The following is a 16,414-nucleotide window of genomic DNA, read 5'->3' on the forward strand; positions in this document are numbered from 1 at the left end:
ATTTGTACCAGTTGCCATAAACATGTTTTCTAATAATAAATAAATATCATGACCTCTTATGCATGTTATGTAATCTAATGTCCTGTTAAAGACTATGAAGGTGATTCATTTAATATGTATTTGATACAGTGTTGTATATTGGAATAAAATATTAAACAAAAATATCAGTTGATTAGTTGATACTAAGCTAAAACAAAAATTTTGAACAATACTGTCAGAGTGTAACAATATTGTTTAAATTATTTCTATTTAAATTATGTTTCTGAATGTAAATTTCTCAATCCAGCTTCTATTAAGAAACATTTGTGCAATAATTGAAACAAAGGTATTTTATTTACATAGTACTTTATTTTGGAACCTTGTCAAACACAAGACACATGCCAGATAATTCCTTTATCTTTTTTAAAGTACAAAACAAATGTTTGGTATATGATTACAATTAGAAAATTTTAATGTAAATGCACTGTCAATAAAATACATTTCAAAATAAAATTTTACAGCATTTATTTGTGATAAAAAATGTACAGTAGCCTATAAACTGTACATTCCATTCCATGTTGTTTCAGTAGATTACAAAGCTATGGAAAGAAATACAGTTCTGCAAAATGTACAGCTAATGCCTTTATACAATTTTTCACAAATCTATGATGTTTTTTTATCTGGCCAGTATAAATATTCAAACCTTGAATGGAAAAAAATAGGTGGATGAATGAAAAAATTCTACCATGTACTTGTTATTGCATTTGCTTTTAATTATCAGATTTTGCAACATTTTTCAGTGGTTTATATAGTATGGTTTCTTCCCATATTGGACATTATCTTGCAATTTATAGTGGCCTACAGGCATTGGTTTCTTGCACCATTTCAGTCCTTTTTTCCAAATGGGCTTCACTGTGTCAACAGACCAACGGGTTAAATACCTATAAATAAACAATAAATAAAAATATATTAACACCGGTTCCGGAAAATTCTGGGGTTATCTGAAAAATCCCAATCTAAAAATTTAACATGAAAATTGAGCAGAAATATTGCATTTCACTATAGTTTACCATTTCAAAACAATGCGGTTAAAGGAATGATGTTATAATCTTACTCCATATAATATAGACATTAGCACTCTAGACATACAAATATAATCTATTACTGTCTACTATTGTCTAGTCTGTCCATCCAGATCATTTTTATGTTGGTTGAAAGAAGTCTCTTCTCTGTACAGATTTTCGTTCAGCAGCTGAATGAGATTAGGGTAAGGGGATTTGCCACAGTAGTTAGCGTAAAGGGGCAACAGGACATTCTACTGTGTATCTGCAAATTTTAAATGTGGCACTGCTATTAGAGATTTTGCACAAAAACTGATTCCCATTGTCACATTCATATAATCCTGTAGATCAGTGATATTCACTCCTGGTCCTGGAGAGCAGCTGTGTCTTCTGCTTTTCATTCCAGCCTGGACTCTTAATGACTTAATTTGAATCAACTGTTCTCATAGTTGGTCTCTTCCAACTGTTTCCAGGTCTTCACTCATTGATATTTGTAAATTACCTATAAAACGTGATGGAAAATATCCTTCATGGACTGGGAGTAAATATTGCTCCTGTCAATTTCTGTACTAATATGAATTTTACTATTCTTAAAGAAACATCACCTCATTTTTGCTGCAAAAACATTCACTAGATCATCACATATAAAAGTCAGTCTGGAAGCCTTGACATCAGTTTTGGAGAGACTGGGGTTTCTTCATGAAACATTTCTATACATAAGGGTGCAAGAGTGACAAACTGTCCTTAGGTCCTTACAAACACCACTGTTGAGCTGCCAATAGATGTTTTATTTCAATCAGTAACTCAAAGACTAGGCTTGATTAGGCTACACTTCTAAACCTTCTCATCTATGCAAAGAGGTAAGCAGGAAAGAGTTTAGGGATATGACTACAAAGCCAGCAGTGATGTGATTTTGAAAGTTCTATGTCTGAGATTCAGTGTTTATACATCAACAGTGTGCTAGTGCCTACATAAAGCTGATATGTATGGGTAAAAAGCAATAAAGTAGCCACGAATGAAAATGTGTTTGCAATAAAGCATGCAAATGATATTGTGGACATGTGAGACTATTTTGTGGTCAGACAAGACAAAACTGAACTTTCACAGGATTCCCCACAGTCAACTATATTTCTGCTTCTGTTTCTCATCATCAGGGACAGGGAAGTTTGTCAGGACTGAGAGGAAACTGGATGGTGTAAAGTATAGCTAAATCCTAGTCAGCAAAACATGTGATTTTTTCAACACAGTTTTACATTTCAGTCGGACAACGGCCCAAAGCCCAAGGCCAAGGCCACACTGGAGTGATTTGCCAAGAAGAGTGTGAATGTCCTTGCCTTGAATACCCTAGTTAAAATCCAAGCCTGAATTCTAAAGAAGATATATGATGACACTCCATCCATCCATCCCCAATTAACTTGTCAGAGATGGAGCGACATTTCCAGGAATAATGGGCAGAAATTACACCATCCAACTGTGCACAGCTGGTAGAGATCTGTCTGTAAATACAGACTTAAATACTTCCAGCTAGTACTGAATAATTATGAAATTCATAAATTGGAATTTACTTTTTTCTGAAAATTGTCTTTTGCATACAACAAAAGAATGTGTCCAGCCTGATCTTTGCAGTTGTAAATAAACAATTTTTATTTGCAACTTACTAAAATGAGACAATTGGTAAGGGGTAAAACAAAATCACAGTGCATGGTATACTTTATTGATAGTTACAGTAATACAATCTATTGTTATAAGATGCAGACATTTTTTAATATATAGAACACACTTTGAGGAGCACTACTACCAGACCAGCTAGGAGGACTGTATGGATTCTGGTCCTAATTAATCTTATGATATAGTGCTAACTAGTTCAGTAACTAATATGTTAAATCATGTTAGGACAGGAACCAATTTAGGTCAACTAGCTGGTAAACACAGACTTAGGATCCACGGCACTGATCTTACAGTGTTTAGTGTTCAAGAACAATCATTACAGATTTTTTATTCCCATCAACTTCAGGTACAAAACAAACATAAAAGATTATTTGAAATCATTTTTGAAAAGAGAAAAATGACGTTAATCCTGATTATTTTCCATTCTACCACAAATCAACAATATTTAACCTGCTTGGACATAACAAAAACCTGTTACAAAAAAAGTTATCTTCTCTTTATACCCTTTTGTCAACCAATTGTCATTCTGTTCTCACTAGCATTTTTAAGCAATTTGCTCCTAATTTTTTTTTGCTCTTTAATGTAATATTTTAGCAGTGTTTGGAATAACAAACATTCTTGACTCTTAACATGAATAATCTGAAGAAAGCTTTTAAATATATATATATTTTTGTGTTTCACTGGATACAGCCTTTTCAAAAAATACCCCCATTTAAAACACATATGTTGCACTACCAGCGTTTTTGGGAGTTAATACGATTTATGTTAGTGTTTGTAGTTTCAAAGCAAATTTCCTTTCATACTAGTTGCATGTTAAAGTTTTAAAGAGGTTTGTTCTCTTGTGCATTGCACTTGCCATACTCCATCAGTTAGTTAATAAATTATTAATGATCAATTTTGCATTTATCAGGTCAGAACAATACATCTCTCTTTACATTTGAACTAATTACGTCTTTTTTTTTCATTACACCACTCATTCATTTTCCAAAACAAAAACTGGTTTGCTTTTATTTCAGTAATATCCATAATGTTAAACTGGAACCCGTCCCTTAATGACAACATTGGTCAAAGGGCACAGATACTTTCTTCTTTGATGAAAAACAGACATTTTAGCAGAGAAGTGAGGTGAGGAGTAATTCTCAGTTATATTTCTCTGGCGTCCTCTTTAATAATTCTGGAAATTGAATGCATTTCTCTGTGGCGTAGGAAAATGCATATATAGATATACCTTCTATTTCGTGCTAGAATATTACAAATTGATAAATAATTGAATCAAGGTTGAAAATATGATCACCGAGAATCTTTGTCATGTGTGACAAATCCCCCCCCCCCCCAGAAAGTTTGCTCACTAGACTATGATGTATGTATCACAAGGGACATACAAGTTAGAAACAGCAATGTGTGAGAAATAAGCAAAGTAAAGATTGGCCATCTGGAAGTAAAGGACGGTTCCTCCTGCCAGCAAGATAATGAAAGCAAGGTGAAGCAAGTTCATGAGAAAAAATCAGTAGAACCAAAACATCAGCTTGCTCTATGCCAATGGCACGATATAAGAGAGATACCCTTTTAATGCTGAAGACTCAATTAAACATGTTAGACAGTAACAGTAAAACTAGTGAATAATCCAAAAAATTAAACTACAACATCCTTCCTCTTTTTCCTCCAAAACTTTTATCAATCCATCATACAACAACATTCAATTTATGACTGCCAGGGTGTGAAGGCTTTGAAAAACAGTTCCATACAAACATCGTGCAGTCACAACAAGGAGATTTGAAGATCTTTATAGTGAACATTTGAGTATTCATCTTTTTAAACTGCGTAAATTTAGTCATGCAGCTTCACAAAGTAATGGATGGAGGTCTTTTGCTTGATAACCATTTTTAAAATGAGCTAGATAAATAAGTACGTAAGCATATCCTTTATTTAACCTTCTATATTACGCACAGATCTGACATGCCAAGGTCTGAAAAAATGATAGCACCAAATTAGGTTCTGGGAAATAACAGATCTGATGTGCAAACACAATGTTATTTGTTTTAAAGTTGGCAAGCACTTTGGACAAAATGTACCCAATGCATTTTATACACTGTCATTTATCTGAATTAGTTAATGAATGAGGGGGCAAAGTAGTGCTGGTCAGCCAGAAATAAAGTCTTCATACATATTGTTGCTGCAAGACATAGTGCCTTCTTGGTGTACACAACAGATGTGACATTATTTTTTAGCTAGATTCCTTTTTCTACAGGGTTTGTAATTGGAACCTCTAGAAATAGTGAATTAACCATTTTTTGTCTGTAGTACAGCCTCCTACTATCGGTCTTCTACTTGGTTATCATGGTTACCATCAGCAGATCTTACACAATGAACAAAACCAAACTAACAAATACAGATGTGCTCTGCTCTGTTTTCTGCTGCAGTTTTATTATCATCTTTGTGTTAAAGCTGCTCATTTTAACATTGCTTAAACATTTATCACTCTTAAAATACATTTTTTGTTGATTGAAAGCAAGTCTTTACAGAGAGCTTTGTTTTACATTCAACAACTTACAAATGTACTGTATAATGCAACACATATAGGCCACATTAACAAAGAGAAGGACAAAGGCAAGATTCAGTATTAGTGCTCTGTAGTTACTAGTTTTCCTGTCACTGTAACTCAGCACAAAAAAACAGTTTCACAATAATGATTTAAGATAAAGAGGTTGCGAAAGGAAAAATTGTGAGGTTTAGCTAATGATGCAATTTCACTTGTGACTTTAAGTGTGTGGTAAAACTAAAACAAATGGTCTAGATGTTCTGTACATTTCTATGCCGTAAATTAATTTTAGTAAATATATATATATATTCTTTGATATAAAAAGCCTTACACAATATGAGTCCCCATTATATTAATTGCATATTGCTTGTGTGACTAAAATGTTTTATCGTCTAAGGTTGGATGAAACATACAAATATTACTCTTTAGATATCCATAGATTTGTAACCTGCAGCCATTCAAGTCATTCCCATCAGTCTCCTTGTTTAAAGACTTCAATAACAGCAGTGCCCAAATTGACCCCAATGAGGAGGGCAGTTTAGTTAACACGCAATGCCATCTACAGCAAACTTGACAAACTTGCTCCTTTACCGTCTTAAAGGTATGTGCTTTCTCCCCAAAACAAGTACGTATACCATAATTGTCAGGACTGTAATCATATATATCAGTTATTGCCTGTATTCAACTACTGTATATTATTCAGACTTTCTGCTGAGCAACAAAAAGGTCATTTTGTAAGTCTCAAGCATTTCTGAGAAGATTATGCTCCTGTTCAAATGTAATAAACAGACAATTTTATTTTCCTGGCTTCCTGCTGCTATTAGTATGTAGAAGATTATACACAGCAATAGAGTAATTGTTCTAGGCTTTGTGTACTGGGTCAGCACCATTTATAGTAACCTCAGGGCTTCTCCAAAGACTATGAGTTAAGTCCCTGAAGTCTTTGCTTAAAGTTCTAGAAGGACCTGCTCTTTGTTGACAAGATCAGTATAGATTGTTACTATTTTCAACTTTAAAATATTGGGAAAAAAACATTTTGTTGTTGGTACAGTTACAACAGCCTTTATGAAATTTGAAAATCTTTGTTTTGTATTTTTTCCTTGCAACATAATATTTATAATTTAGACAAATTTCAAAGATGTTCGGTAGTATTTAATATGGTGGATGAATGCTGTCCATACTGTAGTTTCTCCTTTTTACCAAAAATAAAATAGCAACTGAAGATTTTTGTCTTGATAAGAGGCGAAGCTTGTTATTCACACAAACACAAACTTCAAGAAGTTGTATAAGAAGCCCTATCAGCACCTTCACCAGAGACCAGGTGGTAAGGTAAGGTAAAAGGCTTCTTACCTGGCGACTCCTGCTTCATAATCATTCTCTACCACTGACTTACTGCGTGTATTACCCTAAACATGTAACTGCTTCTCTTTGATCACATTAAGAGATGTGGAAGTCTCCAAAATGTTTCTGATGCCAGTTTGGAACTTCACAAATTCCAAGCACTTTTTAATTTTTTTTTCTAACAAATAAACAAACATATAAGTTTATAAAAAAATAGTTAACAATTATCTGATGCAATTCTAATATGATTATCTTAATCTTACACCTCATTTCTACTAGATATTTTGAGATGCACCTCAGCTCACCTGTCTGGCTGTGTTATACTTATATTCACAGTCATTCCTCTCAGGTGCAGTTTGCCTAAGAAACCTGCCCTATATCTAAGGTCAAACAGTGAGTAGGTCCAAACAGGAATTCAAACCCCAGCCGACAGCTATGAAGATGTGTTATCAAGCGTGCCATTACTTAATCCACCTTCTAAAAAGACCAAACTTAAGTCACCATTTGTTTTTGGAAAACTTGTGTATCAAAACTAATTTTCAATTATTCTAAGAACAAGAATGACGTAAGTAGAGCTGTTTGTAACTGCAAAACAGCAAAACCATTTTAAAATCACTCCAATTAAAACCATACTGGTGTAAATAGACATTTTCTCCTATTTTGTGGGTAAGTAGGACTATTAAGAGTGCTTTTCATTTCTTGCCATAAACAGACTTTTATAGTTTAAGAACTTTTTGTTAATGGGAGGATCACAGATTGAAATCTATTGCACCTGCAAAAGGAGCTTGGGACAAAATTAAATCACACAATACTGTAAAATTTCATGCTTGCTGTATAATTACCCTTTATGCAGAAGTTTATCATGAATTCCATAAAAGATCTTTTTTTTAAAAAAAGCAGCCAGCCCTTGTGTAAAACATTCTAAATACACCAGAGGGACTTATCAAACTTCAACCAGCTACAACCTGCACGTTCAAAGCTGTGACAAAGCTGTTTCAAACTCCTTTTAGTTTTGTTATGTCTTTGGTCACAGGAATACTACAAAGAAAAAGAAAAAGACTTAAGATCAAACTTGTAAGATGAATTTCAGATAGTTTGAAGAATAACAAAAGAGTATGACTGCTTGCTTTTCAACACAATGAGGCCTTTGTGATCCAGACATGTTACTGCCAGTAGACGGGAGAGGATCTTTTACTGTTCTGGAAGATAGTGGCATCTTTCATGTGCAAGACAAGAGTTATCGATGGGAGATTCAACCTAGGGTAATCTCAGTTCATCATCACTGTGCTGCTTTGAACGGCTCGAGGAAGACAAGATGATAATGGGGTATATATCTTTGTTCATATCTCAAATAAAGGCTTGTTTAGGTCTCACAGGAAAGGCATATCTGCTGCCAAAGCTACACTACAGGGATTCACACAACAGCTCTGCATAATGATCTATGTAATTCTTATCAGAATATAATAACAAAAGGACCTTGAAAGGAAACACAGCTGTCCATTCCATTATACTGTAGTTCATGCAGCCAATGACTATACAAAAAAGTAGAAAACATCTCCAACAATAAAATCAACTGATTATAAAATGCACCAATATCCTTAGCAACTGTATTTGCCTTGAAAAACGTCTTCACTGTGCTTCTTGAGATGAAGATAGTAATTAAAATTAAAGTACAATGTGTGCTACACAAAAGATAAGAAATCTGTTGAGTGAATGGAATCAAATGTAAATGTGCTTGACATTCCCAGCAAAATATACCCCCAAAAACATTCAAATCTAGGTTTCACATGTATCCATTTACCTATTTGTCTATAAAAGCATACTTCTTTTTTATCTGCTTCATACTAGGATGCACTGCAAAAAGAGCTACGGTAAATGCAAAGATAAAAAAGGATCAAGCAACTGCGTGAAAAACAAACAACCTGATTAGAAAATAGCCTACTGTGAAACTACATGAACAACAAAAAACAAAAATTAATCCCTGAACTAAAATGAAAACTTGCTATTGCAGAATGCAAATTAAACATTTGAGATTTATATTTGAGTTCCAAAGTTGTGGACATCAAAAGATTCAACATAGTTGAATAGGGTGCCTAAAATCAGTTAGAAGAGGCTTCAACTCTCCTGTTAGTCAAGGATAACATACAATGTCAACAAAGTTCTGGTGTGACTGTACTTCATTTCTGGTACTTTTTTTCTGCATTATTCTTATACTTTAATGATTATGTTCTTATTCTCATTATAATTTCATAATAATAGCCCACCAGCAGCAGGCAAGCAATGCCCCCCTCCAATTATAGAAATTAACTACTGCAACATTCCTCTGACATACTGAATGTTGAGTTATTGAAAATATGCATATAATTTTAAAATATACACATCTATTCACGGCAGCTATACTGTTTTATCACAGTGTAATAAGGAATTCTAAAATCCTCTGTCCCTTATTTTAGTTTCATCTTTAAGCTTATATGCTGCCAAAGATCGATATCTCCAACACTGACTAAAAACTGTAACAAAGAGGAAAAAGGCAGATTTAGTGAAGAAAAACAACTTGGACTGAGTTCAGAGGAAAAGAAGCTTGTAATCTCCTAAATGGAAAGTCTGGGAAAAGAAACAGTGGGGTGATATGGAGAAAGGAGAATGAAGAATGAAAGAGAGGCCGTCCTTCCCTAGCAGAAAACACAGTGAAGTTACGCAACTGTTGTTTTTGTTTGAAGCACAGCTAAAAGAACCATAAGACAGACTAACACATTTATTTAATAAACTCCCGCTAAAGCCGATCATGTTAATGACCTTTGTAAATGAAAATTCATGTCCACGGGGCCAGTTATGCGCTACTCATGCAATTCTTTTTTTTATTGTAACCCTCAGTGGAGGAAACATATGCTTTTCATTTCCAAAGCATGGGCTTCCTTCCATGAAATAAATGTCAGCATGGTTAAAGAAAAGGGACAGTAATAATCACAGTAAACCTACCTCCAATTAAAGGGTTGAAATTTGTGGGGCAAATTACATGCATTTATGTTTACTGCTGATTAGGTAATTTATGAATTGCATCAAGGATCTACAGTATTCTTTGAGATTCCATCATGTTTTCAGCAGAACACTTCAACTAATGCATTAACAAAAGTTCTACTGGGGTCAATACTCAGTAGCAGTAATTTGTGATCACCAGCTATTAATACATTAATCCATTAAGCACTTCTCAAATACCTAGATGTCACTAAACAGTTATAAATTGCTCTACCCATACAAAAACCACAAAATGATACCTTTGTATAATGCTTTGATTGATAATCAGAATTTCTAGCTTAAACTGCAAGGCCGATAACAGGTTTCACGTTCTTTGCAATTTTAAAAAAATATCTATTGCCTTGTTTTGCTAAATCTGTGTTCTATCCAACCTATAATAACTAATGATGAGAACACTTTTTATAAGGAGGAAGGGATTTTGTGTTAGAAAAAAAATAATGGCAATTCCAAACCATAATCAGATTAATAATATGATGCAAATTTGTCTTAGGTGGTTAGTTAGGTGGACCAGTGGTTAATGGCTTAGATGTTTGTGGTTTGTGGCCAAACTCCGCTTTATGTCCTTGTACACAGGCATGTTTTATGCTGCTGAAACCACAGATCTTTTGTAAGAAATACAGTAGTTGCAGCTGCTGAATCAATGGTCCTTGCAAATCACTTTTTAAAACAAACTCATCAAAACAAATTATAATGATGAAACATTTAGACATTGTTGAAAAATGTGCTCTAATAAATAAAGAACAAATCTGAAGGATTTGTAAATATTCTTTAAGAACACAGGGACAAAAGAAAAGCTACAAATGAGAGGGGACCATTCAGCCCATGTTGTTCATTTGATTGCTAGCAGCTTGATATTCCATGTACTCTTTTCTTAAACGATCTCAGAGAGCCAGATTCAACCACATGTCCCGGATTTAGGTGCCAGACTCCCACAGCTTTTGTGTAGAAGTGCCTCCTGTCTTAAATGGCCCTAAACTTCATTTCCACTTAAGTCCTTGGATATTTCTATTGCTGCTGATCTTGAATGACTTTACTTGATCAATGCCTTTCACATTACTGAATAACTAAATCATGTTCCCACGTAATTGTCTCTGTTCCAGGCAGAATTTGTTTATTAAGAAAACTAAACAGACATTTAACAATTAAAATAGTATACAGGGAGGCACATTTTACTCAACAAGTAACAAAATACAGATTCAATTTAGGCAGAAAAATAACAATTGATGCTGAGATTTCTACAACACATCAATGTTCAAACACATTTTGAAGTCACAGAAGGTTAAATGCCAAGGGGGTTCAATTTTTCCATGAATGAGTTCAATATCTCTTTGTGTCCACCAAGTATTGCTGGCAATGCTCGCAACTACTCACACAGTGTGGCATCAGCATTAGAAAAGCGATCGTGTCTCTCTTATAATTATATAAGAATTGCAGAGATGTGCTTCATATAGGTCAGTAAGTGCACATGGTCATAAAACTTTATAACACCAGTTCAATGCGAACCAAACATGCTACAGTATATGTTGGGGTGGCCAGTCCATTATCCATTGAGCTGTTTTTTGTACACACAAAATGCACTCTGCCCGGAAAGTCTGACAAATGTATGTGAAAAGGGATAATGTGTTATTATGCACAAATGTGAGTATGCAGTGTAACGTGGAAAGAGAACTATCTGTTCTCACCAAAATTCCCACACCACTGCAACTCATAAGTATATTCAAACATTTCAAATTAATTATTTGTACTATTAGTATTATTAGTACATTTTAAAATCATAACATTATAATGTGGGTCACTGTGTTTTCTATTAAATAATTCTTTGGTGTGCCTACAAAACCTCAGTTTGTTTAGCCATGGTGCTTAAAAATAAAACAAAGTATTTAGAGGGTATGTTTGTTTTTTCAAATAATGAACGACACCTTTGATACCACAAATTAAAAAGCAGATATGCTAACTGAGATGTGAGTGAGGCCTAAATACTGTCACATCAAAAAGTGAAGTCAGATTCCACAATTTCCTTTCTGAATAATTTGCTCACAATTTGTAAAGAAGCAGCCATGGGAAAACATGATAACTTGCCGATATTCACAATGGAAAAATATATAAAACTGTTCATGGTTTCAGTGCTGAAACTCCTTCATGTAAATGCTTTCTGAGGTATTACATGGGAAGATTTAAAAGACACTTAACATGTTTACACTTCAAAACTGTACAATCGTTTTGAGTGGTTTTACTTAATTAGGCCTACATTGCTAACGCAGGCTCTACAAAAGGTTTGAGAGACTTTAGTGCCTGCTTTACTTTCACCTTCTATTTTATGTGCTCCTTTTCAAAACTTTTGGTCTGCAGCTTTTATAATTTTAAATGGAAAAAGAACAAGCAACATACATCACCGACAAAAAAAGAGTGTTAACCTTCTTGTATTGGCCCTTTGGGAGCAAAAACACCAAAAGGTACGTAAGGAGGCTCCAGTCCCATGGGAACATCTCCTACTTCACAATTCACTCTGTAGTGTACGCAAGCATCAGACGGATGGGCTCCATTGTACTGACTCCTGCTGTGAACCCAACACACTACTTGCAGACACCAAATTTTCCCATAACACAAAAATGGGAAAAAAAAGCTTTAAGCAAGCTTTAAGTCCCTCTTTACTATAATAATTGGTGTAAACATGCTTGACATAATTAAAGGTACTCATTTCTTAAATGGAGTCTCGTATTCATCTTCAAGGATGACATAATCTGAGCTTTTTCTCTTTTGTTCTGGCCCTAGACCATTAAACACTTCCCTTAATGAAATGAGAAGGCTAAACCGCGCTTTGGGTTTAGTCCACTACCACTTTCAAATGCAGAATTGTAAACATAAGCCAGCGTCAGTCCCAAAACGTCTATTATTAAATCAGACCAGACAGTTGATTTTTGGAGGTGCTAATCTCTCCTACCATGATTGAAGGAACAATCAAACCAACTCTCCCTGTCAATTAAAACCATGAATAAAAAACTGGAAGGTTCTCCAGAGTGGAAGAGCCTTTCAAAGTAATGCCTGTGTGCACTACATTCATAGCTAATGAGCTGTTTTATGTATTTAGTCATAACACAGTGTTCTAAATATTTGATCATTCAAAAGTTTCTACATTATATTCAATATACAGTTTTTTTTTATTTCAGAAAATGCAAGATTTGCATGAACCACAATTCCAAATATATCAATATTAACAATCCACTTAAGATATTTAAACCTATATTTAAAAATATAACACTGCATTACAGATATTCTTCACATTCAGTGGCTTTCAGTGTCAAATTTACAAACTTTTATTAAATGATCAAAAACATCAGGCTATAGAAGAATAGTTTTAATTAAAATGTAATTGGTATGTTTAGCAATCAAAAAAACTTTCAGATATGCAAGTAGTATTTAAATAGACAGGTATGAAAAAAACTTTATGAAGCACATCATAAACGAATCTAATAATTAACGCCTGAAAATGTTCATATACTTGTAGCCTTATTTTAACAGTATTTTTCACATTGCCGATGTCTTGTTCTATATTACTTGGGATATTTTAATGTATATTCTTAAATGTGCTATTGAGATTTCTATGTTTCTGTACTGACTGAATGCATTAAGTGATAGATTTTTATGTAAGCACGTGACTAGAAGATAAATATCTGACCAGAGGCATGTATAAGGCATGTTAAGTACCAGCAGTGGTGGCACTCTGATGGAAGGCAATTAGTTTTCCTTTGAGGATCATATCTTGTTATTAAATACCCAGCCGTCTGCTTGGTGGGGAGCCAGAACAAAGAGCTGTGGAGTCTGTGGTTAATCCAACCTCACGGATCTCAGCAGGTGTCGCTGTGGAGTCCAGCCAATCCTACCTAGCATGGGCAACCTCAGTTACAAAAACCGGAAGCTTAATTAGCCAGAGGGGGAAAAAAAAACCCAGGAAAGGCCTACTGAGAAGCACCATCTGGAATTACAGTGGCTCCTACCCTGCCTTACTTAACAACTAATGGAAGCAGAGAGTCAGGTGACTTGCCTAAGGTGACAGAAAGAACCAAGAGCTAGCAACCCAGCCTTTGTTAAAAAAGACCACCGGGAAGCTGTAGAACAGCTTTATAGCTGAAGAAATAAGGGAACAAAGGAATTCTCAGTTCCACGCACTCAGAGCCAATGTGTCATTACAGCACAAAGCAGCTAGTATAAAAAGTAGTGTCAGGATGAATGGCAGATTATTAAAAAAGAGTTTCTCACCTATTTAGCTGTGGCTTTTGTTTCTTTGGAACATGACCCTCTGGCAAAAGTGGCTTGTGGTCTGGAAGCAGTCCTTGAAAAGCAATTGGCAAATGAGAGATTACACCAATACTGAATACTTTTCTTTAACAGTGTATAATAATTCTGAGGTGGTGTACAGTAGTTCCCACACTGCAGGGTGGCCTAAGAGAATTCAAAGAAGAAAATGAAAACAAACTGGCAGACCAAGTCCTAAGTGTAAACTTAACGTACGCTTTAATTTCTGAATTTTTTAATAGTAAATTAAAGATATTTTGCTATTTTTTTAGCTATTAATTTTCCAATTACATGTGGGACAACTATATGACATCCGTGACGGACAGAGAAAGTGACTGGCCAAAATATAATTTGTATTCAATAAACGATCAATGAAGAATCACTACACGTGTGCAGGATTTTTTTTTTCTGTGCATTCATCCTACAACGTAAATTCCCAACCAGGTTTAGCCTGTAACTGAAGCTTATTTTAGTGAATCATAAATTGCACCATAGATCTGTGAAAAAATGGCTTCGACTGAAAATATGGCCACTTATCTTCAGGACTTAAAACATTAGTGCAAATATTGCATTCTGGTGCATTTCTTGCAATCCATCTATCAATTTCACAACCAGACTGACGTGTCGGCCTGCCTCACCAGCTCTGTGTGCCATTTTCACACACACTTCGATCTTTCGGTGCTCTTCTGTGCACAGTCCGGTGACACGGCGAGGCAGCATCCCCCCATCCGACCGGATGAACTGGCTGAGCAGCAGCACATCCTACAATCCAACGGAAGAGGACAGTATAGCGAAGGATCTGTTTCCCACTGAGCTCATTCTAGAGCTTTGGAGCTTCAAAAGAAAGTGTAATAATGAAGGTTTTGTCTGACATGAACATCAAAAGCTAGATTTGCTTGCTAGCAAATGTTCTTTATTCTAGTATGTCCTATAGGGTCTTAGAAGAATCTTGTTTCAAGCATCATTTTTTTTGTCTCAACATTCTTTTAGTACGAATGAATCCACATCTACTGTAGCACATTACAGATTTCTTTATTGCTATCCTCTACATGATAATGCTGTTTTCTTGTAATGGTACTTGTGCAACTTTGTTATGTGAAAACTGCATCCCCTGAGATGGAGGATAATTACACGTGAAGTTAATGTTTGATTTTTTTAATATTCACTGGCTTGCTTCATCTTGTTTAGGGATGATTACTTGATTAATTCATCCATCCATTTTCTAATCAATTCATTCAATTCAGTGTTGTGGGGGAGATGGATCCATTCCCAGCAAGCTACAGGCGCATGGTGGGATACACCCTGGATGTTTATAGTGCTTTTAAAGTAAATCTTAATTATGCCAATATTACAGACAGGTCTTAAAAATACCCATTTCTCCACAATAAATACAACTTTTTTAAATTACATCTTCATTCGCCTGAATGCCAAAATACAAAACACGTAGTCAGTATCCTAAACAGTTTGTCACGTATTTGTATTTTTTAATTCTCATTAACCAGAAAATGAAACACTGTACTAGCCAGTGCTACTCATAACTCTCAAATTACAGGTGCTAAGTATTCGGGGAAAGACAGAGTTGAACTGAGAACTAATTAATAAAAAACAGATGGTACAAATAAGAGGTGAATGCTGAAATTGGGGTGAAGTTATTAATTAGCTCTTCCCAATTCATGTCAATAAGAACAATTCTGGCACTGTATACAAAAATAGGAGGATTAGCAAACACTGAAAATGAAGAGCTGAAAATGAAATTGAAAAAGAGATAAAATTCAAGACACCTGGCAGATGATGTTTAAAGTAAACAAGTGCAGGGTATTACATGCAGGTAACAAAAACAATCTATAAATACAAAAGGGGAAACTTGAGCTTGAAGAGGCTATTTAGACTCAATCGTAATGCAAAAGACTTACTGTAGTGGTTTATGTTCACACATGATTTACTTATTCTAGATAATGTGGGGAAGCAACAAACAAGGCAAAGAAAATTAGGACTTATAGTTAAAAGAACAATTTAAATACATTTAAGTTATTTTAAAATAAAATAAAAAGTCTACAATGCAGTAGCAAGATCTAATCTAGAATAAAGTGGATAGTCTTGGGCAGCATATTCTAAAACAATAATACTGCTCTGCACAGAATAAGAGCATAAGAAGAAGAAGTTACAAGTGAGAGGAGGCCATTAGAAGACTCACGTGGACTGTTTGATAGTTAATACTTAATTGATTCAAGTATCTCATCCACTCATTTTTCCAAAGGAGCCAGGGTATTGACTTCAACTATACGGCAAAGTAGCTTGTTCTATACTCCAGCAACCCTCTGGGTAAAGAAATTTCTTCTGTCCTCAGCTCTAATGGGTCCACAATCACAAGGTGGAAGGCCCAATTAAAAACCATTACAATCATTCATGCAAGATGTTTTTTATAGTTGTACTAAAAGTGATTAAAGTAAATGTTTATTAATATCTGTTAGTTTGTATGTAAAATGTGAAAAGGAAG

The 16,414-nt window shown here is 34.8% G+C and overlaps 1 protein-coding gene across 1 annotated transcript in view; it reads right to left on the reverse strand.

Moving 5' to 3' along the window:
- Positions 1-328: 328 nt before the first annotated feature.
- Positions 329-16,414, reverse strand: part of mrps18a (mitochondrial ribosomal protein S18A) — a 38,354-nt gene continuing 22,268 nt past the window's right edge. Inside the window, exons 4-6 of the mRNA XM_088939727.1 lie at positions 14,556-14,679; positions 13,882-13,954; positions 329-920 (exon numbers count right to left, since the gene is read on the reverse strand). Of these exons, the coding sequence (XP_088795853.1) occupies positions 776-920; positions 13,882-13,954; positions 14,556-14,679 (342 nt within the window). The 3' untranslated portion in view covers positions 329-775. The remainder of the gene's footprint in view (positions 921-13,881; positions 13,955-14,555; positions 14,680-16,414) is intronic.

The sequence above is a fragment of the Atractosteus spatula genome, chromosome 2, assembly GCF_055471065.1.
Source record: "Atractosteus spatula isolate fAtrSpa1 chromosome 2, fAtrSpa1.hap1, whole genome shotgun sequence".
In the NCBI taxonomy this organism is placed as follows: domain Eukaryota; kingdom Metazoa; phylum Chordata; class Actinopteri; order Semionotiformes; family Lepisosteidae; genus Atractosteus; species Atractosteus spatula.